Below are 12,837 nucleotides of genomic sequence, written 5' to 3'. Positions count from 1 at the left end.
CAAAATCTTATCAATCTAGGAAAAATTACATTTCAGATAACATACAGCCTGACCTTCGACCTTCAAATTCTGACTGTATGACTGGTCAGTCTTGAACTCCTACACAAGTAGAACACTTACATTATATACTGTATGCATGCACACACCCCCACCTATATATATTCAAAATCATCCAATTTCTATGCAGAAAAAGTGGAGAGAATCAATGTAACAAAATATTGGTGCATGAAATGACAGAGGATCTAGTCACTCATCACAACCACACAAGTCCCAGAAAACTCGTAAAGAGAAAACGTAGGGTTCCTACTTGTTTGCCTCGTTTTCCTGGTCTTCCAATAGGTCCTCTGTGCCCAGGCACTCCAGGTTCTCCCTTTGGACCCATTTCTCCCTTTGGGAGTCGGGGGTGGGAGGGAAAAGAAGCAGGACTTAAGTATATAAATATGTATTAAATTGGTAATATGTGTCTTATACAACACAGCAGGTAATTCAGTACGTTCAATGTACACTATTACTCTATGAACACAGTCTGGCCCTAAGAGAATACCACTGTTGTTGTAAAATATATTGGCAGTTTGTGGTTATAACTAAATACTTTTAAAAATATACTTTAAAATTTTAACTTATTTTTTTACCCAAAATCCCTCAGAAATGTCCCTCATCTAAAGAAGAAGCCAGCTGGCGAAATTAGAAACAGGTTAGCAGACATGGAGTTATCCAGGCAATTTGGCTAACAACCCTCTTTCTGACACATTTAGAAGTATCTAGGTTTGCTGCAAGGATCCATAAGTAATAAAATCACCAGTAAGAAAGGTGATCAGCTCTTTCCTCTGCTATCCCCCTCAAAAGTAGTCATTATTTTCTTAACCTAATTTCCCAGACAAAATGGGATTATGATTGTTACATATAGACCTTCCTTTAAGGATTCTGCCCATAAAACAATCTTTAAATCTGAATTATAATTATTTGTCTAGTTCTTGATAAATGGAGGTACCTAAGCCAGTCAGGGTAAGCCCCGCTATTTAGAAGCGGGTCATTCTAAATCAGAATACTATTTAATAGAGAGGTTTAATAACAGCATGCAATTGTGTCGGCTATAAAGTCACAAACAAGAGTTTGGAAACTTAAAGTGGGGGCAAGTTTCTGATCAAATAAATATTCCTGAAAAGAGAAATGAAAAAAATAACTCACCTTAGCCAAAACCTGCAGTCTTCACCGAAAATAAAAAGACTGCAGGGTTTGGTTCAAGGGATGCAAAATACTGGTCAACTGATTAAAATGAAACTCTCAATTTTTTGACACCCTATGACCAAGTTCCATGGTTCTGGAACTTAGATGCTGCTGAAACCACCCAATGAACCAAGTGTCTATGTGGATGCTTACATAAATTTCTAAGCAGACCCTATATCATGTTTACTTACTTTCTGCCCCAGCATTCCAGGGAAACCTATATACCCCTGTAAAGCAAAAGATGAGAGTAATCCAAAACACGCTGAGTGATCTTTGACAGCATAGCATCAGTTTTTGTTTTGATTTACTCCAAAGGAGACAATATATTGAGATTTTGTAGCCAGACAATTTCTCCAGACACATTTTCATTATAAACGGGCAGCAGCCTCTTTGTGCCACAGTAGCTTGAAGATGAAAAATCCCTGGTGGCCAGGGCTGCGTGTGGCTCTTTTAATTAGCCAGAATGGGCTACCAGAGATCTCGAGGGTCTTAACACAATGCAATATGCTTAACATGTCCCAGCACCCTAACACGGGAGAATATTCTTCACTCACTGGCTGAAATGTAAAGGTCCCTGAAACTCCTCCTCCTAGCTGATTGATGAAGGGGCCATATAACCCAAGAATTACTCTAGGGTCAGTGATGGAGGCATTTCTGTGAACTTTCCTTCTTAGCAGCAGTTCTACAAATGCCTGGCACAAGAAGGCGATGATTACTGTGAGGCCATGTATAGCTAACAAATATTTTTTGTGATTACTATGTAGAATCTCATTTACCCCAAAAGACCACTGATATTTTGATCTGGACAAGGCCCAAAGCATTAATCAGATTCCTGTACTTACATCGGGAGGGACTCACATTCTATGTGGTTGGGAATTTAATTTTATGGTAAAAAATCCACATCATCAAATCTCAGTTTATTTTCAGAACAATGTGATATTATCAGCTAAACCCATTTGAAAAGGATTTTTAGGCTGGTTTATGTTTGCTCAGGTTTAATTTAAAGCCAGTGTGAAACCAAAAAACGTACCTTGTCTCCTTTGAGGCCTTTGTCACCCCTCTCTCCTCTGGCTCCCTGGGGGGAAAATGGTAGAAATAAAGACAATTGTTACTGTTTCATAGGGGATTTTTTTCTTGTCTGTGTGAAGCATTAAGCAGGCGAAGGCAATTTAGTAACATATAGTAACATTCACAGTGTGTGGCAGACAGCAGATTACAAATTCACTTAAAAACTTTCTTTATTATTAATATTTATATTACAGCAGTATCTAGATTAGAACTCATTGGAAAAAAGGGCACATTTGCTAAACTTGAATTTTTTCAACCGGCTCTAGTCTGGAGGCTGCAAACATTGTGCTATGCACCATCTTCACACATGGTAAGGGACTTTCTCTGCGCCCGCCCCCCCGGAGCCTATGATCTAAACAGATGATAGACAAAGGAGGGATTACTATGCTTATTTTACAGATGAGGAATAGAGAGAGAAAATGATTCACAAGTTCAAATAGGGAGTCTGAAGAAGAGCTAGGAATTGAATCCAGTGCTTTGGGAGCTCAGCCCAGTGCTTACACCACATGCCCATTTTTCTTCTCAGTACAAGTCTTAATACCACTCTCCTTTCATAGGATCTTCTGATTTCACATCCTCAGCATCTCAACCTGTTCATGGTGTATAGTATATTTCTACAATAGTTTCCATTATTGCTTTCAATTTTTAAGTTATTGCAACACTGACCTTTTCTCCTCTACTCCCAGGATAACCCTAAAAGGGAAAGAGAGACATTTTACTGCTTCACATTTTCTAGATCTTCTGAGAAGTGAATTCACATCTTGCAAATTTAAAAGTCGGGGGGAGGGGGGAGTTTAAATAATTAGTTGCCCCAACTTCTAAATCTAAATGTTTTCTTTGTAGATTGTAAGAGAGCAGAGAAAAAGTATAGCTATGAAGATACAAGACAAAGGCAAGATATTCCAGTCCAAAAGACAACACGAAAAAGCCAGCAGGTAAAGCAAGCACACTAATCATGTTTGAAATTGCTTTAAAAACTAAAAGAGCAGAAAGCAAATGCAATTACTGGTTTAATTAAATCTTATTCAGTCTCTGCAATTAATAACCCCAAGCCATTTTAGAAATAATTTCCCAATCACCGTTTTTTTTCTCCTAAGTGGCAAATATATAAAGTGAAGTCCCTAAAATATGTTTTAGTTGGCTTCCAATGTGAAGATTACGATGACGTTTAGTTTTTCCTTCTTAAGAAATACCCAACAAATAGTCTGGGAGCATGTATAATTCCGTGCTAAGTTAGGGGTAGAAAGCTAAGGGAGGTGTCATTTTATTCATACAAATCTACACAATCATAATTTCAATGGTGTCACCCTCTGCAGCGTGGCAGGGGGACTTGCCCTCTCTCATCCCCATCCTCCAGCACCAGGTCTTTAGGTTCTGATAATACAGTATCATCAGGAATGGGTTGAATTGTGCATCATTTGAAACTGCTTTTGACTGTAAACACAATGGTACCACATATGGCCTGGAATAATTATGTAAATATGTATTTGAGAAAATATTTAAAAATCCATTAAAAAAAAATTATACTTTAACACGGGTGTGTCAAATATGAGGCCCTAACACAGTTAAATTGTGGCCCTTGACTGACAGTACTGTGCTATCAGTTATTGCTCAGGACATGATACCTGATTTATTTATTTTTAATGTTGCACGGTACTATAAAATGGAAGGCCAACCAAGCTGATTTGCCATGACTGGCAAAAAAAGAGGCAGTTCACAGTGATATTGACGATCAGCTTTATTAATTATGCCAAAAAAGTTGTAATGGGGCACTAGTTTGGATGTCAGCATTCAGCCAGACATTACTGGAATTCATCTGCAAATGGTTTGCATATAGTTACACAACGTACATTACATAACATAATGAATTACAATCCCAACATATTTTATTACACAACTCTTGTTTTTACCTTGGTCTTGCTCATTTTTAGATACCAATGTGGAGATGAAGAGTAGCGACTAGTAGCTGAATCTTGGAGGAGCTGGTTAAACACAATGTTCAGTGGCACCTTACACACTAAAAGAAGTGTATACATACATTGAATTTGGCAAGGCGGGAAAGGAAATACATCGAGTACCAGGAAAAAGTTGAAGATGTTGGGACAACTACCAGCTGTGGGCAAATCTTTGCTGCTCTTTATTTGATCTGGCAGGACTGCTAATTGGAATTTGCACCTCGCAGCCTTGGAAGATTTTGTGAAATACTTTTTTGCTTTAGATTTAACCAGCTATTCTGCACTGATAGCCTGGTACCTTCCTGAAATAAGAGAAAAGTCTGATCCTGACATATGGGAGGAATTTCAAAGAGGAAATTGGGTTGTTAAAAGGTCAGCAGTTCTGCGCACTTGGTTCAGAGAAAGCCCTAATGCATGGAAACATAGCAATGAACATCATTGAGGGGTTGGTAGGCGTAACACAGCATCCAAATCCTTTTCCCCAGTTTTTCCTGACAACCACAGAACTCTATTGAATTTTGAACAAAACATTATGTGCGGCTGAGATGACTTTCCTAGAAATAACCAAGCACCATATAGACTTATTAGGTGCTGCTAAATGCCAAGAAGGGGCTATTTTAAAGCTACAGGACAAGCTTACTCACACTGGCAACGCACTTGTGTATGATGGACCTGAGCACCTCAATATCATGACGAAAGCAGACTTCAGTGATGAGCTAGTTAGAGATGTCAGTTGAAGGTACATTTTGGGTCATGTCTGGTCTGAAGCCTTCAAAACCCAACAGAATATCCAAGGCTCCATCAATCTAAGGGCTCCCATCAAGAAGAACAGATTAAAGCTGTGCTTTAATGCAAAGAAGAAAGTCAGAGTGAAGGTGGCAGGGACTACTACAGAGCGAACCACAGACAGGTCATTGTTTGCTCATCTCCTGATCGTGTCCAGATCTCATCGGGATGTTGATCTACACGAGACTTTGGGAACGTAAAAGTTTTCCATGGTATCACGATCCATGTTCAAATGAAATAGAATAACGTATATATGCCAGGTGAACAGCAAACTAATGCACATCGTGCATGCTCTTCCTAAGCCAGAACCTACTAACAGTGTGACTAATATCTTATGCCAGCAAAGGCCTTCAGCACAGCAATCATAGATGGCATGGCTGAGGTACAAGCTCTCATCAAACCAGAAACAGTTAATATCTGCCAAGATTTGGCTGAATACTTCACCATGAGGCTACAAAGTAAATACTGGACTTTTGACAAAGTTCTCCTTGTGTTTGATGTGTATGCAGAGGATTCAATTAAAACTATGACCAGAAAGAAGAGACTTCATGGTATTGAGCCTGTCCAATACAAAATCACTGGACTTCACAAACACCTCCAATGTCACAATGAAGAAGCTACCGTCTCATATTTGCATGAAGTACAAGTTAACCTCATACCTCGCAGGAGAAGTGCTCCAGCATGTGAAGAATTGCTCAAAGAATTTCAGCATCACATGGCATAATGAAGCTGCTGCCTTGCACTGTTCAGTGGAGTTTCTTCGTAGTATCATGAGGAGGCTGACGCTAAAATTATCTTGCATGCTGTCAATGCCACAGAGAGGAATGCTACTAAACTTCGGATTTTTGCACAAGACACAGATGTCCTAATGCTCTCTGTGAGACACTACCCCAGACTTCAGCAAGATTCTGGTTTTGTGCCTGCTGCTGGAGACCAGAATCACTGTCTGCCCTCAGAGATGTGTCCCTATCACTCAGACCTTAAAAGCCACAGGATGTGACACTCCTGCAAGGTTGGCTGGAGATCTCCAATTATTTTACTGGAATGCATTTGATTCAGCCTCCATAGACTCTCTCTTCACTGTGAAGGTGTTCAGCCAGGCTGAGACAGTTACTGATGAGGTCAAATGCACTTGGAATCATTCGCATGCTGAGTTTATCATTTGATGGCCAACATAATGACACTTGCACAGCTAGGTTGGTGGATGTTTTCCAAGAAGCAAATGGAGAAAAATTGCCACTGACAAGGGGTGTGTTTATACCTACTATCAAGAGGGCAAATTATCAAGTAATGGAAGGACTCCAGGATGATCAAGCACATCCAAAACTGCTCTCCTCTGTTGGGCATGGATGGGTCTGTAAGGATGGACTGATCACATCAGTTGTGTGTGAAATACCATGCATTCCTGAATCAATCATTCAGCTAATCAAATGCTTGTGTGCAAAGACCAGATACTCACCAGCCCGCAAATGTTTGGCCAGCAGCCTGCCTTGTACAGAGATGTGTGAGTGCGTTGCAGATGAGGACAACTTGTGTGATAATGTGTCTAGCAGAGGTGCCTTGGACAGAGACAACGCTGCTGACTTTGATGAATAAATGTTTCCAGTCCTACATGTCAAGGCTAATTTCCCTAGGATTACTAATGATCAATGTCTTTTTTAGGTAAGCAACGCATCCCTATGTGAAAGCATAATTAGAAAAAGTTGATTTTTAAATATTTTCTTCAATATATCCACATACTTGTTCCAGGTTTGTCAGTGTATTTGTGGTAGAAAGGGCACTGAAATAATACCCAACTTGATTAATTTCCAATGACATTGTACTATCAACATTTCCATAACTTGAGGAACTGGTGCGGAAAGACCATGGGAAGGGGTGGGCAGAGGGCCTGCCATGCTGCAGAGGGTGACACCATTGAAATGATGCCTCTGTAGATTTTTACAAATCAAATGACACTCACCTTCCCTTTCTATCACTCAGGTAATGAAATTTTACTATACTATGCTCCCAGACTAAAACGACTGCATCTATTTCATCTTTCCTGCTCCGTTTTTGAGTAAGGTAGTGACATAAAGAGCAGGATGAAATAACACACTCTCTGCATTGGTCAGCGTAGAATTGACATTTGAGTTCGGGTCATATTTGGAAACCCTTGTTGGTTGCATGAGAGAGATTGTGCTATTCCTGTCATGTTAAAGATATTAGTTCAACTCTAACATTGAACGCAAGGCCTATCCTCAGTGTGTACGTGTCATGGGAGGGCATGGGAGCATTTAGGCAGTTTACTGCTTTCTTTGTTTTTTATTTCTTTAACTGTTGCAAATTTACATTCTACAAAAAATATAGTTACTAAGGTCAAATATCTGTTCTCCTGTCCCCTTCTCTCTTCAGAGCCAAGTGGGCAGCACAGTCTTCATATCCTGCACCACATGCTGAACAGTTTGCAGACTTTTACACAGAGGAAATGCCCTGAGAAGTATTACAGCACAAATGACAGGTTTCAGAGTAGCAGCTGTGTTAGTCTGTATTCACAAAAAGAAAAGGAGTACTTGTGGCACCTTAGAGACTAACAAATTTATTTGAGCATAAGCTTTCGTGAACTACATGGTATCACAAATGTAAAGCAAATAAGTGACCCAAAGTTTTGCTCAGAAAGAAAGTTCTTGCTCTTCATATAATTAGCATCACAGGCAAGTCTGGAAATTCCTGGAATCTAGGTACTGAGACTCCATAGTGAGCAGAATAACTGTGACTGATTGTGTCTGAATTACTGGGGTATTCACACACCTGCCACTAAGCCCACATAGTCTTGATGGCAATCTACTCTTTGGTTGTTCCAACATCCAGTCCAGGAATCTGAACGAGCTAGCCTTATAACATTGTACTGCCTGTTCTGTGCAGCCACCAGGGTACCCCCATTAGAGCCTTCCTCTCCCACAAGAGAAACAGGTTTCAGCACCTTTGAGGGAAGGATTAAGTCATCAGAGAAGATGCCTTATATTTTACCTTTTCCCATTCCCTCATATTTTGTGTCATACACATATACATTCAGAAGCCACAATCTAATCTAATCTAATATCCAGAGACACCATCGTCTACATGGGCCAAATTCTTCCCACTATTAAACACAGCAATGAGAGTGCATGGTTATAACAGAGGGTGAATTTGTCCACATAATCTTACAGGACTGGAGGGAAAATAATGGGATGGGTTACATGCTTTGCTCTTAAAACGAATCTCTTCCCAATTACATTGATTTACACCAAAGCATTTGAGTAAGAATCTAGGAAAGTAGCCACAGCATGCCATATTGCACAACCTTTTTTAGCTTCAAGAAGAAAATCTTGTGGTTTTAATTGTATTTAAAAGAAAACCCCAAAGTCTACTGTTATTTGAAACAGAACCAAAATCTCCACAAGTGCTTTCTACTAGTTCATGAGGGAAGCAAACACAGTGTTAGAAACCGATGTCTGAATATATAGCAGCTGGGTTAACAAACCTTTGAGCCAATTGGTCCTCTTGTACCTGGCAATCCCATCACACCCAAATCCCCCTTTTCACCCTAAAGGAGTTAAAAAAGAGAGAGAGAGTTAACAACTGCGGCTCTTGAAAGGTGTCATATTGGAACAACTGATGATTCAGTTTTTGCGTCAAATGTATGAAACATGCCTGACTTTAACAACTCTCAGTGTAGTTTTATAGTGTAAATCCAAACTGTATACTGCCAACTGACTTAGCCTGAGTCATCAGGCATTTTCTCATTCCTTCCACTCTCAGCTCTTTGGGTATGATTTTCTTTCTAAGTAATATATGCGTTAGTTTTCCTAGACCCTGCACAAGGACATGTGGGCAAATTATCCCCGGTAGCATTTTCCCCTATGCCAAGGCTTATAGACTCAACCTGGTGTGCCTTAATGATACCACCTCCCTGGGTTATAGTGACCAAATGCTGTAGCCTGCTGGGATCCTCTTGGTATGGAGAGATACAACCTAGCTGGTTTTATTCTAACAGTGATTTCATTTGGTATCAATCAAGGCCTCAGACATCTACCACCCTGCAGTGCTGCCTGGCAACCATTGTGTCCACACATGGCTTTGCAGGTTCTTCTCTGGCTGTTGTCAGCCAATGTATTGACTGCCTGTCAGATGAGCATCTGAGAAGGGTGAGATCTGGAGTCACAGCAGAAGCAGAAGCCCTAGCAGGGAGGCAAACTTGGACTCCTTGTGCTCCTTGCAGAAGGAAGTGCATTTGGCCTTTCCAGCCTCCGTGGTGAGCAAGATCTTCATGCCAGATGCAGCCTAGGCAAGGGGAGAGTTAATGGAGCAGAAGAGAAGGCTTGGAGAAGCAATGTGGGAGAAAGGAGACCTGGAGGAAGGTTATGTCTAAGGGAGACTGGAAACCGGAAAGAGGACTAATGAGAAAGGAAAGAGAAAGGAGACCTGGAGATGGGGAAAGAGGGAGAAAACAGCCCATAGGAGGTTTGTAGAAAGAAAAAGGTCTGGAAGAATAACTCAGGAAAAGGAAGGCCTCTGGAGGCTGGAAAATGGGAGACAGAAGACCTGGATGTGGAAAAGGGAGAGAAAGAGGAATGTACTTTAGGGAAACAAGAACAGGCACCTATAGAAATCTATTTAGGCCAAGCCAACCTTACCATAGATTGGTGGAAAACAGAAATAAGTGAAGAGTAGAAGACAACAAATCTAAAGAACAGAAGAAGCAGGAGAACAGAGGAGGTGGATAGAAGCAAAAGAACAAGAAATAAGGTAGGACTTGGAGCCAAGTTATGAGAAAGATGAGAAGGAGTGGGGTCTGTAAGGGGTACGGTAAAAGCTACACTAATAGATGAAACAGGAGAAAATTGTCTGTATACAGAAAGGTACCTTCACTAAAGGATTAGGATTCATGGATGGAAATGGCCAACTGAACCAGTTTTTCATTTTTAAAATACAGTTAATTTGCTCTCAGAACTCAAAGTGTTGAGGTGCTAGATGGTTGTGCAATCCTCCCATTCTCATTGCTGCCACTGGGGGAAAATACTGGTGCATATCGTGACTTTTGAGAGGGATCACTTCCCCACTCCCACCACAAATGGAGCACTGAGCCCTTTAACGCCAATGACCATTGTGCAGATTAAGTTCAAGGAAGCCTCAAAATTCAGATGCTACCATGTACAGTAGCAAGATATTCCTTACCTAACTTTTATCAGTAACCAATTGGAGGAAGACTTTATAGTCTGCTTTCCAAGTTTGGTTTGGAATCAGAAACATTGCACTGTCATCATTTACCAACAGTCACCACAACATGGCATCTGAGATGCTGCAGCATCTCCCTACACAAAAAGCAAGTCATAACTGGAGACTCTGAGATGCTGGTTATACAGTTTGACTTTTTAATGGCAACCACTGTATGTGTTCCTTTTGCCTAATGGTTTATCGGATTGAAGAGATACAGGGTCATCTTGGAATGGAGAAGCACAGTTACCAGCACGTATATCTCAGCTATTGTGACAGCCGTGCATCTTGTATATAAGATGGTGTTCAGTGAAGGAGTATACTACAGCTTCTGTACAATGAGCACTCATCACTGACCGCTCCATTAAAGCGAACACAAAGCTTGTCCCATGATTTTCCATGCAGTTTACTATGAACAGTCACTATAATTAACACCTTGTTGATACTGAACTGAAGTCATGGCCCCAGCAGTAGTGCTAGCAAAAGTACAAAGACAATATAACAAGTGAAACTTTTATCATGACTGATTGAACAAAACCATGAACCTGTATTTCAAAAATCTGATCAGTGTACACCCAGATCTTGGTCCCTTCCACTGATATCAGTTGAGCTTGTTACCTGGAGGTACCCAAATAAAAAGCTGTGCAGTCAACAAGTGTATGTAGCATGTCCAAAGAAGGGGATAACTGAATGGCCATGCAGGAAAATGACCAATCTTGTGCATGCTAGAGGGACCTATAATTAAGGCTGCATGTCTGTCACAGAGGTCACGGAAATCATGGATTCTGTGACTTTTCGTGACCTTAGTGACTTCTGCGGTGGCTGGTGCCAGAGGCGGGCAGCCCCTGGGCCAGCAGCAGCAGTTTGGATGTGTGGGAGGAGTCTCGGGGCTGGGGGTTGGGGTGTAGGACAGTGCTTACCTGGGCGGGGGGGCTTCCCGGCTACCACTGGCATGTCCCTGCAGCTCCTCGGCAGAGGGACCACGGGGCTCCGCGCCTGCAGGCACTGCTCCCGCAGCACCCAATGGCTGCAGTTCCTGGCCAATGGGAGCTGTGGAGCCAGTGCTTGTGGTGGGAGCAGTTGGCAGAGCCCCCCGGCTGCCTCTCCTGCTAGGAGCTGCAGAGACATGCCAGTTGGAGCTGGGTAGGGAGCCTGCCAGTCCCACCCCCCAGCACCAGCGCGGGTCCCAAGTCGCACACCGCCACCCACCCACCCCTGCATGGGTCCTAGTTCATGTGTCGCTGCCCACCTCCCCCCCCCAGCATCAGCAAGGATCCTGGGCCACCATCCCGCAGCACCCACGACACCCCTGGATCACCCCCTGCCACCCCTGAGCACCGGCCCAAGTTTTAGTTAGAGGTATATAGTAAAAGTCATAGACAGGCCAAGGGCCATCAATTTTTGTTTACTGCTCATGACCTGTCCATGACTTTTACTAAAAATACCCATGACTAAAACATTGCTATCGCACTCCCTGTCTTGAAGTGGTTTCCATTATATAAAGCATTTACAGTTTGGTTCAATGGCTCTCAGCAATCCCACTGTACAAATTGTTCCAGCACCGCTGATTATTAGCAAGTCTCCGTTAGACTTGATTTGGCAATTTTCATTTAACATAGTTTAATTCCTGAAGGGCAAGAAAAAAATTATCCATTCTGCTCAATATATACAAATTCAATGTAGTAAAAGTGTTTAAATGTTACCTTAGGTCCCATTGGTCCAGGCCATCCAATTGGTCCTGGCATTCCCGGGACACCTGGAGGACCTGGTCTACCCTTAAAAGGAAACAATCAAATATTATGAAAATGGGTTTAATATCATTCCAGCACATGGGGTTCGATCACAGATGAGATGCAAATTAGAGAAGAAGTATTTTAATATCTTCAGTACAGTATCTTCAAGAAAAAAATTGCAACTGAGACATTATTTTGGCTTTTTTTTTTTTTTTTTTTTAATCCCAAGAAATCCATAGTATGCTTTCTGTTGAGTCTAAGAAGGGAAGTTTGGACTCTCAGAAACAAATATATTCTAACGCATAGTATATATATCAGTGCTGGAAGTATGTATAGTATATATAGATCAGTGATGGGAGACTCTACATGCAATTTAAGATATTCATCCCTAAAAACAGGATCAGTAAACCAAATTCTGCCCTCACGTATGCCAATTTAAATCAGGAGTAACCCCTTGTAGTTACACCAATGCAAACCAAATATACAGTAAGGGAGAACAGAACTAGACCACACTTGCCAACTTTCACACAGTAAATAAGCACCCCAACTTTCACAATAATTCGAAAATCAAGCTAATTCCATTTCAAAACAAGGCCAAAACAAGCCAATCTCTAAGAACCCCAACACTCTATGAGACTAGGTCCCCCGGGCCTGCAGTCTGGGACTGTGGTGGGCCCGCTGTGCACCCCTGACTCTCTCCCCTCCTTGCCCCTGCTCGTCCTCCCTTGCCCCGCTTGCCAGGAGTTGATCAAAAAAAAGAAGCAACAAGCTACAAGCCAAAGAAGCAACAAGCTACAAGCCAAAAACAAGCCCAACATCTGTGTTTTTTCACGGGT

General features: G+C 41.6%; 1 protein-coding gene across 1 annotated transcript in view; it reads right to left on the bottom strand.

The window, feature by feature from the left end:
• The window catches only part of COLQ (collagen like tail subunit of asymmetric acetylcholinesterase), a 65,616-nt gene that overhangs the window by 17,114 nt on the left and 35,665 nt on the right, over positions 1 to 12,837 (bottom strand). Inside the window, exons 6-11 of the mRNA XM_073329527.1 lie at positions 11,972 to 12,043; positions 8,536 to 8,598; positions 2,962 to 2,988; positions 2,258 to 2,302; positions 1,419 to 1,454; positions 308 to 388 (exon numbers count right to left, since the gene is read on the bottom strand). Coding sequence (XP_073185628.1) covers positions 308 to 388; positions 1,419 to 1,454; positions 2,258 to 2,302; positions 2,962 to 2,988; positions 8,536 to 8,598; positions 11,972 to 12,043 — 324 coding nt within the window. The remainder of the gene's footprint in view (positions 1 to 307; positions 389 to 1,418; positions 1,455 to 2,257; positions 2,303 to 2,961; positions 2,989 to 8,535; positions 8,599 to 11,971; positions 12,044 to 12,837) is intronic.

Source organism: Lepidochelys kempii, chromosome 2 (assembly GCF_965140285.1).
Source record: "Lepidochelys kempii isolate rLepKem1 chromosome 2, rLepKem1.hap1, whole genome shotgun sequence".
NCBI classification, from domain to species: domain Eukaryota; kingdom Metazoa; phylum Chordata; order Testudines; family Cheloniidae; genus Lepidochelys; species Lepidochelys kempii.
The sequence above is the reverse complement of the archived record's forward strand: the minus strand, read 5'-3'. Positions and strand labels throughout refer to the sequence as shown.